This window comes from Podarcis bocagei (assembly GCF_964188305.1).
Source record: "Podarcis bocagei genome assembly, chromosome: 11".
Lineage (NCBI taxonomy): Eukaryota > Metazoa > Chordata > Lepidosauria > Squamata > Lacertidae > Podarcis > Podarcis bocagei.
In genome coordinates this window covers 40,172,506-40,186,257 of record NC_138136.1, presented here as the reverse complement: position 1 = coordinate 40,186,257, position 13,752 = coordinate 40,172,506, and the positions used below count along the sequence as shown (strand labels likewise).

Below are 13,752 nucleotides of genomic sequence, written 5' to 3'. Positions count from 1 at the left end.
TCTCTCCTTTTGATGTGCAGACTAATGATCTTTTGATAATTCTGCCTTCTGATTTTGAAAGTGCTGGATATTGGGCCTATTTTTGCCACATTTGATAGGAATTTATTTGCGGTTGCTTGTATGAGAACTGGGGGATGTTTCCATCCTTCTCATGTGTGATTATATAGTGGATGGATGCATAGGCTGCATCTATACTGCTGTGTCTTCAAAAGCCAACAAGCAGCTAGTGCTTCACTGCAGAGCTTACAGCCTGGGAAAATTCCACTTCACACTGAGATGCTTGTAGTTGATCTAGTTTTTGGAAATAGTCCAGTGTTGTGTCCATTAAAACATCATGGCCGGGAGAGAACATAAACCAGCTTGTTGATGATGTTGAATGAGGAAGGGAATGAAAGTGTTGGCCTTATTGCTTTGGCAACATCCAATATGAATTGGTTTCCATTATAGAGTCCCCCCAGCCCTTTTAAACGCCACTGCAGTAGATTGGATATTAATTACAGTAGGCATCTGTAATATGAGTGAGGAATGAGGCAGAGACTGGGGCTCTCCATTGTTTTCCCCAGCCTATGCCATGTTCTCAGACATTCTCTTCCCAGTGGTATTGAGTGGCTTATAGCAACTTAAATTAAAAAAAATAAAATACAATGCTGAAACTCTGCATATTCTTCTGCTGGTGGTCAAGCTAAAAAGTAAAAGCAGATTATGTATTTCCTGGTCAAAGATTATGACTAAATTCACATTACATCCAATATTGCTTTTGTTAAAACCTTATTTTCTATCCACACAGTTTAGTATAATATGGAGGCTTCCAACCATTATGCCATTCTCCAGTGCTAAAATGATGTGTACTATAGAGAGAGAGCTATGTTTAACTCTATACTTTTCTTCCAGAATATCTTCACAAATCACACCTTGGATGTAAATGTGAGGTGGTTAGCTGTGCTTTACTTCAAAAATGGAATTGACCGCTATTGGAGACGTGTGGCACCACAGTAAGGAACACATTCTCTGTGCTCTTATTTTGCTATATATTCTTTTAAAAGTTGCAGTTATGAGAAATGTTTGTGGTTCAGACCAGATTGAAGACTTTATATCAGGGGTCGGCAATCTAAGTCCCATAGGTCGGTAGCGGCCCACGGGGCTTGTCTCTCCGGCCCATGGTGACCCCTGCAGCCCCCCGCTCTTACTGGCGCGGTGTGGTGCAGGGACTGACTTCTGGGTTGATGGCGCCTGTGCGCATGTGCACGGGCGCTCCTCTGACCTGGATGTGAGCCAGAAATAGCATGTGTGCACGCGTGCGGGACGGAGAAGCGCCCGTGCGCATGTGCGCATGCTATTTCTGGTGCACATCTGGGTCAGAGGAGCGCCAGAAATAGTGTGCGCGCACGGGCGCTCCTCCGACCCAGAAGAGTGCGCGTGTGCACACGCTCCGGCCCATCCTCCAACGGACGGAGCATGGACCAGCCCATCGTTTGGTAAGCTTGCCAACCCCTGCTTTATATCCTATCCTGTATATCCCTTTATGCAGTTTACCAAGGGAGAGATTCCTCTATTTATTTCAGAATTCTCTAGCTCTTTCTGTGCTGAACTGGTGTTAAGACTTGTGTGGAGATCAACCTTAATCAATGGCTAACAATAATTAGGGCTTGCTTTTACAAAGGGTTTGGACACCAACTTCAAACCCAAGTTAACAATAAGCTCTGGTTAAGACTGTATTGATGCAAGCCTGTGCCATGTTTGAGGCAGAGGGAAATTGCTGCAGAGACATTAGGCAAATGCCAACACTATATTCTTTTAGACATTCATTGAAAACTTTTCTGTTTTGGCAATCCTATGATTTAATTGATGATATTTTTTTTAAGTTTCATTGATTTTTATCTGTGTTTTTAATGATTATGTATCTTTGCTTTAAATTGCTTTGTGGATTTTAACCATTTCCCCCCTGCAATTGTATTTGTATGCTGTTTGGAGAATTCTTTGATGAAGTAGTTTTTACATTTTATTAATTAATGAAAATTAGCTTCTCCTGTTTGTTTTTTTACATCCTTGTTTTCATCAGTTCCTATAACTTTAGGTTGGTATCTTTCATAGGACTAAATATTTAATGCAACTTTATGCACGTTTAACTTAATTTGTGACATGTATATGGGGGAAATATGTTGGTAGAATAATTCTGAGATTTTCTGAAGGTAGTTCTAGAACTTGGTGCAAATATATTTTATTACTACAATATAATTTATTTATCTTATTTCATGGGTTTAGCTAGCTTCACAAATGTTATCTAAGTAATCAGATTTTTTTTTTTAGTGGTGGAGGAAAATGGCTAAATTATAAACCTGGTTGTGTGACACTCCTGTGTGGGGAATAAAGATCACTTCTACATTCCTGCAGATGTCAGTATTGCATCACATGAGCAGCTTCCAAAAGGCTGTTTTGTTTTTTCATTTTCAACATCCACACAAACCCTTATGCTTAAAGTGCTTTAGGAAATATTGCACCTGGGTATACCTGTAGGGTGAATTTATCCTTTTCCATTTTCGGTTGTGTTATGCATTTTCACAGTTGGAAAAACGTTCCGCTTGCCTAAAAAGTGACAAATCTCTTCATTCCCCATGGACTTCCACAAATGTATTTATACATGGCACAGAAACATTTCTTAATGCTAACATTTAAATATGACCCCTAATGCTAGTTAAATTCCTAAAATACTTTGATGGTTTTTGAAAGCTTGGTTTCTTAGCTACGATCCTGAGAAAAATAAGGGGAGAGCCGCATAGAGTGGAAGTATCTTTCTCAATAGCAGCTATGCCTTATTCCACTTATTGCCTTATTCCACTTATTGCCATCTGATTTTAAAATTCATCTGAGTCTTTTGTGCGAAAGTTTGCGGACATAGCCCAGGAAAGAAAGAGAGACTGGCCTCTTGAATAATTACCGTATTTTTCGCTCTATAACACGCACCAGACCATAACACGCACGTAGTTTTTAGAGGAGGAAAACAAGAAAAAAAAATATTCTAAATGAAATAGTGGATATATGATTTTTGTGGTTCATGCTGTGGCCACAGACATGTGATCTGACAGTGAGTTTGGAGTAGCCCAATGCAAAAATCCTGTGGATCCATGCTTTGTAACCACGGAGGAGGGAAGGAAGGGGAACCATGGATCCTCTGCTCACGACTGCAGCAGATCCCTGCCCCCCTGCCACCCGCAGGCATTCGCTCCATAACACGCACAGACATTTCCCCTTACTTTCTAGGAAGAAAAAAGTGAGTGTTATGGTGCAAAAAATACGGTAAGCTTTTTATCAACTTCATTATGTTACAGTTTACTGATAAAATGTAAAACTTTTCAACTGTCTCTTCAGTTAATCAAACAATCATATTATTTGTATGCGGCCTTTCCAAAGTTAAAAGCAGGCTCAAGGTGGCTTACAACATATAAACAATAACAGTGGTACCTCGGTTTTCGAATGTAATCCATTCCGGAAGACTGTTCGAGTTCCAAAACGTTCGAAAACCGAAACTCCATAGCCGACAGCTAGGCTTCAGGATCTCGCACTCAGTGGAAGCTGCGTTTCCTGTTCGACTTCTGAGACGTGTTCGAAAACCGAAGCATTTACTTCCGGGTTTACAGCATTGAGAGTTCTGAAACGTTTGTCAATGGAGACATTCAAAAACCGAGGTACCACTGTACATAACTACAAACATAACATAGTCATAACCAAAACTTCAAAAATACACAACCAAAGTAATAATAATAATAATCCAACAAAACACTAAAATACAATAACCTATTAAACATTAAAAGCTTCCCTAAACAAGACTGCCTTTAGATGTCTTCTAAAAGTTTGGTAGTTGGTGGGTTTTTTTTTGACATCTGGTGGGAGGGCGTTCCACGGGGCGGGTTCCACTACTGAGAAGGCCCTCTGCCTGGTTCCCTGTAACTTGGCTTCTCGCAGCGAGGGAACCGCCAGAAGGCCCTCGGTGCTGGACCTCAGTGAACAATTTCTACATCAATAATAAGATCCAAAATAAAGATTCAGCTTTTATTCTCACTTGCTGACCTATATGAGCAAAGCAAGCGAAACCTGTGCATTCCTCCTTGGGTATCATACAGTTGGATCCGAAGGTATCTTCCACTTCCGGAAGGACTGTTTTACTCTTGCTGCTATTCCAGAAGAAAAGTGGAACTACACCTAACTTCTATTCTTCAGCTTGAGCAGGAAACATGTAAGAACTGCAGTGGAACCTCTTGCATCAACACTTATGCAAGCTCTTGTACAAGTCTGCAGAATAGCGCTAATAGCTATTTTCTTTCAGCACATGGTTCTTTGGCTCCAATCTGTAGATTTTAGGCTTGTCTCAAACATTACTGGAAAATATGTGTCATTCTTCCAGTATTCTTGCTAAGTAGAAGAAACTCTCAAAACGTTTAGATAGTAAGAAATGAGAAGTTGCATCTATTATGTGTATTTATTTCTTTAAAAACAGTGCTCTTTCAGAAGAGGAGAAATCTACATTACGTGCAGGGCTTATTGCCAATTTCAATGAGCCAATAAATCAGGTTAGTGATTATTATAAAAAAAGAATCATATTAACACTCTAAGGCTGTATCTTGTAATTTTAAAGTTTAACATTAGAATTAAGTGGTTTTGGGATTATTATTATTTTATGAAAGAGGCCTATTAAATGAAGAAATAATTCCTGCTAAATCTCATAGAGATGATATTATTAATGGTGGTAAATTAGCATAGCCGGCAAGTGTATCCATTGTGCATGTAGAAGACAAGTCAGAGATTTGTAAGGTTAATAATTTTTACTCTTCAGTTTCTGTTCCTAATTTTCAGTAGAATTGTTGGCAGAACAAAACCTTAGCATCTAAGTGGCTTATTTTGCATGATGATGGCCTACTTTTATTAGATTTATCACCTGATCTGAGAAAGTGGCAGCTGTCAGGTGTTATGTGCATTTCTGGACAACTGAATGTGGGACAACACAGCCTTATCTGTGGGTTGAGATGGGCAGGATGATAAAGTGTTCAAGCTGGAGATAGTTGAGTGTGAAGTTTGTTGGAGCAAAGATAGGCAAGAGTCTTGTGGACTTTTAAAGACTCTTACAGAAAAGGCAACCCAAATTATTAAGGGGGTGGGGCAGTTCCCTCATGAGGAAAGGTTACAAAGTTTGGAGCTTTTCAGTTTTGAGAAAAGTCATGTAAGAGGCAACATAACAAAAGTGTATACAATTATTCATGGTGTACAGAAAGTGGGTAGAGAGAAGTTCTTAGAATGCTACAACTCATGGACATCCCCTGAAGCTGAGTGTTTGAGCTTTTTCTGTGTAGATAAACCGTGGAAATCACCACAAGAATAGTGATTGCCAGCAGCTTAGATGGCTTTCAAAGATTAGACAAATTCATGGAGGATAAGATTACCTCCACAGTCAGAGGCAATATGCCTCTGAATATCATTTTTTGGGGGAAATCACAGGTCAGGAGAGTGCTGTTGTGCTTCTGGCAGGCTTCCCATAGGCTTCCCATAGGTTGACCACGGACTGTGAAAGCAGGATGCTGGACTCAATAGACTTTCCAGATGAGGAAGGAAAAAATCCTATGAGCTGGGAAGACCCAAAAGACCCCATGAGGACTGAGCATGCTCAGTGGCCATAGAATACTGAGTGACTTCTGGCGCAGTGGAAATAGGAAACTGGATCAGAGCGGGAAAGGAATGACTGATTGGAAAAGTGAACGGGAACATTCCTTGTTCTGAAATCTTAAATCTTGAATTGAGTTAATTTATCAGCTTTGCAAAATGTTGGCTGAAATGTCATCAGATGTGTGAGGCTATTTAAAATGGAAACCAGTCACTTTAACCAGGACTGACTCCCTTTTGGATTGTGGCCATATGCGCCTGCTGTCTTAACTGTGTTTCCTTTGGTTGCCTTTGCAGATTGCCACTCAGATTTCTGTGTTGATTGCCAAAGTCGCGAGGCTGGATTGCCCTAGGCAATGGCCGGAACTTATTCCCACTCTTGTCGAATCTGTTAAAATTCAAGATGATCTTCGACAGCACAGAGCTCTACTTACCTTCTACCACGTCACAAAGACTTTGGCATCTAAACGGCTTGCTGCAGATAGAAAACTTTTCTATGATGTAAGTATCCCTTCCAATAATGCAGTCTTTGAGTCAGATTAGTTTCTCCTATCAGGCATGCTTTTTCATTTCTTCTGATCCCCTCATTTTTAGAAGAGAGTAATATGACAGCAGCATGCAACTGGGAACACAGGAAGCTGCTGCCCAAGGGAACTCCAGTTTGAAAGTATTTCTTTTTAACCTTTGTTGTAGTTGATGACAGCCTGCTGGCAAAATGTGTCATTTTGATCAAGCGCTTCTTTACAGCCCAATATCAGACAACTCAGTCAATTTAATGTAATGTTTCCCAGTCTCCTGACCACGATGAAAAGATCCAACCTCCTCCTCTACTGTTGAATCCCCCTACTTCCACTGTCATGATCTAGTGGTTAAAGCACCGGCCTAGACCCTCGTAGACCAGGGTTCAAATCTCCACTCAGCCATGAAGCTCTCTGGGTGATCTTGGGCCAGTCATTGTCTCTCAACTTTACCTACCACACAGGATTGTGAGGATAAAATGGGTTGAAGGAGATTTACCGTATTTTTCACTCTATAGGACGCACCGGACCATAGGACACACCGGAACATAGGAGGGGGAGAACAGGAAAAAAATAATTCTCCCCCTCTCTGCTCAGCGCCCCTTCAGTGAAGCGGCAGGAGAAACGGAGCCCCTTCCATTTCTCCTCCCGCTTCGCTGAAAGGGCGCTGCGCAGAGAGGGAAAACTGTGCAGTACCTCTCCAGCGAAGCGAAGCCTGGAGAGCAAGAGGGATTGCGGGGGGGAGCTCTCCCTCTGTGCTTTGGAGGCTTTGCGTTGCTATCGTTGAAGCCAAGGAGCCTGCATTCGCTCCATAGGACGCACACACATTTCCCCTTAATTTTTGGAGGGGGAAAAGTGCAAAAAATACGGTAAATGTAACAAATGAACAAAGAAATAAAATTGTGTCTGCACCTTGGTTAACATAAACCAGCAGCTAGCTATAAACCATCATTTGAAACCAGCTTCAAACTATCGTTTTCTGTTCCACTGTAAGTTTTCCCCCTCACTGCAGACGTAATGCCACGGTTGCTGTTGAAATGGAGTTGGGAGAAGATGGCACACAAAACCCTCAGTGCACTTTACTATTGCTGCTAAGAGAAATGGGAAAGCATGCATTATTTTCAGGGTCAGGGTGAATGTATTTGGAATTTATTTGTTATGTATGTAAGGACGCACCCTTTTTTCCCCTAATACACCTGGTGTTTCTTAACTAGAAAAACAGCCTAAAACATTTTAAATGAATAGCTAAGTAAATCATCTTCAAATCTTGAACTTCATACACACCATACATTTCGAGAACATTCTCTCGCCTCAAGAGTCCTTGGAACCAGTTTGTTAAGGGTGTTGGAAATTTGTAGCTCTGTAAGGGGTAAACTACAGTTTACAGGATTTCTGACAGGGTGTGTGCATTTTAAATGTGTGGTGTGCATTCAACCAAAGTACACATCTTACTTTGCAGGCAGTCCTCAGTCATGGTTTAGATTCAGATGCAGCATAACTAAGGAAACAAGACAGGTTTAGGTATCATGCTTACACACATTATACTAGTAAAGGTGATCTATTCTATTTAATAGAAACTGTGACGTGGATCTGAATTAAGCATTAATAGTTATGATATTGTATGTGAGCTTATGATCCTGTTCTGTTATTTGGGGACTAAAACAAGCCTTTTCTCTGGCTTTATATTTCTTTAACTGTACTTTTTCGAAATGATAAACCCCATGTAAGAAGCTTAATTTTGATGAGCCCAACACAAAGGTTTACAGTGGGATACATAAACATTTTTTAAGGGCAGTGATATTGAACAGACTGGAACATGATGTACAGGACAGCAGATGGGATTTCCTCCCATGAGAGGGTGTGTGTAGAATCTTTGAAAGCATGCTTATATTCCTGCAGAATAAAAAGAAAACCAAGCTATTTTCTGGAAAAGCGATTTCATTTTAAGACAAATTGGGTTATGTCTGAAGCAAAAGTACTTACACAACATTTTTTAATTTACAGCCATCTGTCTCCATCTTGCAGTGTTCTGAGATAATTTAAATAACTTTGGGTGGGGGAAGTTTAATTAATTTGAATTTTGCTTAGCTGTGCTTGTGTCATTAGCATAGTTTTAACACAATGCTTATACCCGGAATATTTTTTCAGCTTGTTTAAGGACAAGCTTGTATTTTGTCATGTACATTTTGCTAATCACTACAGCTGCTTTCATAGTACAGCATATAGCCTCACCTTCAGAAATGTATATGTTAACATCTGAGTTCTGCGTGTGTCATTGTGTACATTACTGAAAACTTAATGACAAAGGCCCAATTCAGATAATCATTTTCTAAACCATAGCTTAGATGATTGAGAACCATGTGTTCACCTTTCCTCCTTCATATGTGGCAGGAGAGAGCAAGCCACAACTTCATGTCACAAACCATGGTTAGCCTTGCACTTCCATTCTCCTCATCGCCACCCCTTCGCAGGTTAGACAGCTGAGCTTTCACTTTTAGAACAAGCCACGGTTTTGTGCCACATGTGAACTCAAGGAACTGTGGATTGTTTTGATCAAGTACAGTTAAAACAAAACAGGATATCAAGTTTGATCCTGATACTGTTTTAACTGATTATGTTTAGAACAAACCTCAACTCCCTGAATTCATATGTGATGCAAAATTGTGGTTTGCTTTAAAACTGCAATTGGAACCTTTCACTCTCCTCTTACCTGCAGAGGAGTGGGGAAGGGGGAGTGTGAAAGGCCAAGGCTCACCATGGTACGTTGCTGATCATCAAAACCACATGGTTTATGATGATCTGAACTGGGACAAAGTCTGCCAGTGAGTTTAGTAAAATGTCAAACTCAGTAGAAGTATTCACATACACTGATGTTTGTCTCAATTCTGTTGAAAAGGAAACATTTTCTCTCTCAATGTGAGACTGGATGTGGCTAGATTTTATTTGCTTTGTGCATAGGAATATGGATAATTTTCTTCGGCTTGTTTCAGATTAAGAACAAACTGAGTGTTCCATATTTATGTAAAAGCTCCAAATGTTCAACCATTGTTAAGTGATTGGAATTGATTCTCGTCACAACCATGTTTCGCATTCCACTTTTGGGATCTGGTTAGTTTCAACAGTGGTTAAGATAGGTAGTTCCCTTAAAGGCATAGAGGAGACTTTAGTGAGAAGAAAGGAGCACATGACCTATGGATCCTTAATTATATTTTGAGACCAGAACTGTTTTATTTTAAAAAATATTTATTTATTTCTGATATGTATAAACTGCTTTTCACCATAGATGATTTTCCATCACTGTAAAATATACACTGTTAAGAACAGTTTCAGTTAAAACAGTCATGAGTGAAGCTGTATTCCAAAATACACTTATCAAAAAGTAAACCCCTTTGAGCTCACTGAGACTTATTGTACTTTGCATTGTGCTGCTGTGTCCTAATTAATCCATTGGAACAAGTTAGTCATGACTACCTTAAACACCATTACTTTCCATGGGATTTAGGCATGATTAATATAGTTGGATTGGTTCACTGTGTTCCATTAACAAGAACTATTTTGACTAGTAATTTATTTATTTTTTACATTGCAGTTAGCTTCTGGAATTTACAGCTTTACCTGTTCCCTGTGGAATCACCATACAGATACATTCCTTCAACAGATTTGTACTAAAGATGAAACTGCTATGAGCAACTCGCTAGAAAGAACTCTTTTATCACTGAAAGGTAATTAACAAAATGTGTCAGATCAGTATGAATGTGCACAGTAAGGTGGGCTTTCAAATTTTCTACTAATGGAGTAAGACATTCTGTCTCTTCAGAGAGTTGCATTTGCATAGGGATCATAAGAGATTTTATTTTATTGGTGTCATTCACTGGTTGCTGAGGGGTATGCAAAATTCTTTCCAGCACTTGGTGCTTTTCTAAACTGGTCTTGGAATACAGATTTATGTTAATTTTGAAAGCCCATGATTCCTAAGAGCATTTTGTATGTCTCTCCTACAGGGCCAGGTAAAATTGAGCCATTCATATTTTATACTGGTAGGATGTTCCATCCAAAAACTCTTTGTTCCAAACTGCACATTCATTATGTTCTTGGCACTCTGTGTTTCAACTTGCATACATGTTTTGTCTTGAGCTGCAGCTTATCATAAAAATATTGAAAGAGCATATTTGATTCCTGCTTTAAGACATGGAAGTCTGGGTGGAAAGATCGCATTCGCTCTTGAAACGACAACCAAAATATTCTGTGACCCTTTGGAACTGGTTTTGTTAGATTTTCTTTCTTTATCTGTTGCTGGTTTTGCTCATTAGTGGAATACTAACAATGTCATGATAGAGTGAGAAGCCAAATGTTTAAAACTTCCAGTTTATTTGATTATTATTTTTAAAAGAAATGTTTGATATTTTAAGAAATGGAAACATTTTGCCGCAGCGGTTGTTCACTGTGTTGGCTATTAGACCATGAGTGGCTTTCATGGGAGTAGTAATATTTCATGGGGCAGTAACATTACTTCATTTTTCAGTGCTTCGTAAATTGACTGTTCATGGGTTTGTGGAACCTCATCGGAACGTAGAGGTGATGGTAAGCAAGGCGGATCCTTTATTTGTATAAGTATATTGGGCCTCGCCCCTTCTTTCCCATTATGATTTAAATTTCATCTTCAAACTGCGACAGTGTTAATACTACAATGGATGTCTAGAAAAGATTTGTCTGGCAAGAAGTTAGGAGTTGATGCTTGTACGGGTGCCCTTTGGACGCCTGGCCATGCAGATTTAGAATCAGCGTAGCATATTGTGACAGGGACTCGGGTGGCGCTGTGGTCTAAACCACTGAGCCTCTTGGGCTTGCCAACCTAGCACGTCAAAGTGCAAGTAGATAAATAGGTACTGCTCCGGCGGGTAGGTAAACGGTGTTTCCGTGCGCTGCTCTGGTTCTCCAGAAGCGGCTTAGTCATGCTGGCCACATGACCTGGAAGCTGTACGCCGGCTCCCTCAGCCAATAAAGCGAGATGAGTGCTGCAACCCCAGAGTCGGTCACAACTGGACCTAATGGTCAGGGGTCCTTTACCTTTACCTAGCATATTGTAGCATATTGTGGCATCTCCACCCCTGTCGTTCAGCCTGGACACTGAGCTCCAAGGGCCTTCTGGTGGTTCCCTCCCTGCAAGAAGTGAGGCCACAGGGAACCAGGCAGAGGGCCTTCTTGGTAGTGGCACCTGCCCTGTGGAACGCCCTCCCATCAGATATCAAGGAAATAAACAACTATTTGACTTTTAGAAGACATCTGAAGGCAGCCCTGTTTAGGGAAGCTTTTAATGTTTGATGTTTTGTTGTGTTTTTAATAAAGTGACCGGGGAAACCCAGCCAGATGGGTGGGGTATATATTTTACTTACTTACTTACTTATTGAATTTGACTTGATTCGATTTGATTTTCCTGAAAGCTTTTACGGTAGTGACAACAGGTACAAAAGGAATGTGAAGTATGCTGCCGTATAGTAGGCTTGTTAAAAATGTATATATGTTGGTGAGAGGTTCCCCAGTACCTATTATGTTGATTAAATACTTTTAGAGCAGATAATAATGTTGTGCAAAGAAGCATGATTGCTTATAGGTTGACATGTGGAATTCTGTACCCTTTTGTACTTTAAAATGTTGCTTTTACATCTTCTAGGGATTTCTCCATGCAGTATTTGAGCGGTTGAAACAATTTTTGGAGTGTAGTAAGTATCTGAAGTATTGTCCCGCCTTATGGATTATATTTTACACCTCAAGGTAAATAGTGCCATCTGAGGTAGCAGGGGAAAAAATGTGTCATGCAGTGCAATACTTTGCTTGTTGGAAGTGGATTCTGCTGTATCCAAAGAGACTTGTCCCTAGTCAGTTTAAGGTTGCAGTTTTAGGCTGCAGTTCTGTGCATGCTTACTTGGGAGTAAATCCCATTGAACTCAGAGGATCTTGCTTCTGAGAAGATCTGTTTAGTTTCTGTTGCCAAACGACAAATGCTTCTTAACCAAAGGAATTAATATTAGCAACAATTAATAGCAAAAAAAGAAGCCATTTAACCAAGATGTTCACAAGAATGCATGTATGGGTTTTGAAATTCAAACTGGAAACTTCCTGGCTCAGTCTCCTCACCACAACTACAGCAACTATGTGGAATATACAAATTCCTATCCGTTATTTATGATATGTTTCTCTTGAGTGTGTTGTTCATCATATCACAGCTTCTATCTATGTACCTAAAATGTGCATTTCGCTCAATTGGAATATTGTTAATTCTGAGGCACCAACTTTACAAAATATGGCAGTTTTCAGTTACACTTAAAAGGAAGCTTATGCTGCAATAAATCTGTTAGTCTTTAAGGTGCCACAAGGCTTTTTTTCTTTTTCTTTTTGCGTGTTTACTACAACAGACAAGCATGTCTTCTCCTTTGGCTGTCAGTAATAATTGAATTTTTTTGCTGTTGTTTACCAGGTAAAAGTATAGAAGCAGATCACGTCTGCAGAGATCGCCTAGAAAAGACTATAATTCTTTTTACTAAAGTGGTAAGTTTCACTAAAGTGGTAACTTTCACAAGATTATTTTCAGCCAAATAATCTTAGCGAATTAGCTTCATGGACTAGTCAGTTTTAATATTGTCTTTTTTAAAAAATGGATCAGTTCAGCAGAATAAAGAAGTCACAATGAAGGGGAAGGGCCTGGGATGGAGGTAGACACAGAACATCCAACTCATCATTCTAAAAAACTGACTATATCAACAAGCTGCTTTCAATTGCTTTTTTGGTTTTTGTAATACACTTTCTTATTTATTTATCTCTTATTATTAACCAATTGTGTTTTTGGTTTGTATTTCTCTTACGATAATCCTGTTACTGTCCCCCTTGCTTTTTAGCTTTTAGACTTCTTGGACCAGCATCCTTTTTCATTCACCCCTCTAATTCAGAGATCATTGGAATTTGCTGTCAGCTATGTTTTCACAGAGGCTGGCAAAGGAGTTGTGTTTGAGCGATTTATTGTCCAGTGCATGAATCTGATTAAGATGATAGTCAAAAATTATGCTTACAAGCCATCCAAAAATGTGGAAGGTAATTTGGCTCTTTTCATTTTTGAAATGTTATATAAGTCTTGATAGTGATTTATTCCTTTTTGGACATAGATGAATGAATTATGGTTTTATTTCACGTGAACTATTTTACTGCAGATAGCAGCCCTGGAACTCTTGAAGCTCATAAGATAAAGGTGTCGTTCTTCACATACCCAACATTAACAGAGATATGCAGGCGGTTGGTCACTCAGTATTTCCTGCTAACTGAGGAAGAGCTAACAATGTGGGAAGAGGACCCAGAAGGCTTTAGTAAGAAGCTGTTATTTATTTCAGCCAAATTTTAGTTTAAGGTACAATGCGTACTTTCCATTATTATCTAGGAATAATGTTGATGTTAGCAGCATGTATAATGTTGTATGATTGTTAACTAGTTCCAGAAGCCCTTTTATGTACAAAGTTGCACTTTTTTATTTAACCAACATATGTAATTTAAAAACAATATGTACTTGATTGTGTAAAAATTATTTACTTTTATGTTG

The 13,752-nt window shown here is 39.5% G+C and overlaps 1 protein-coding gene across 1 annotated transcript in view; it reads left to right on the top strand.

Moving 5' to 3' along the window:
• The window catches only part of IPO11 (importin 11), a 72,368-nt gene that overhangs the window by 7,904 nt on the left and 50,712 nt on the right, over positions 1-13,752 (top strand). The window contains exons 3-11 of the mRNA XM_081213298.1: positions 892-992; positions 4,493-4,565; positions 5,947-6,150; positions 9,757-9,889; positions 10,690-10,748; positions 11,839-11,887; positions 12,643-12,713; positions 13,061-13,253; positions 13,370-13,522. Coding sequence (XP_081069424.1) covers positions 892-992; positions 4,493-4,565; positions 5,947-6,150; positions 9,757-9,889; positions 10,690-10,748; positions 11,839-11,887; positions 12,643-12,713; positions 13,061-13,253; positions 13,370-13,522 — 1,036 coding nt within the window. The remainder of the gene's footprint in view (positions 1-891; positions 993-4,492; positions 4,566-5,946; positions 6,151-9,756; positions 9,890-10,689; positions 10,749-11,838; positions 11,888-12,642; positions 12,714-13,060; positions 13,254-13,369; positions 13,523-13,752) is intronic.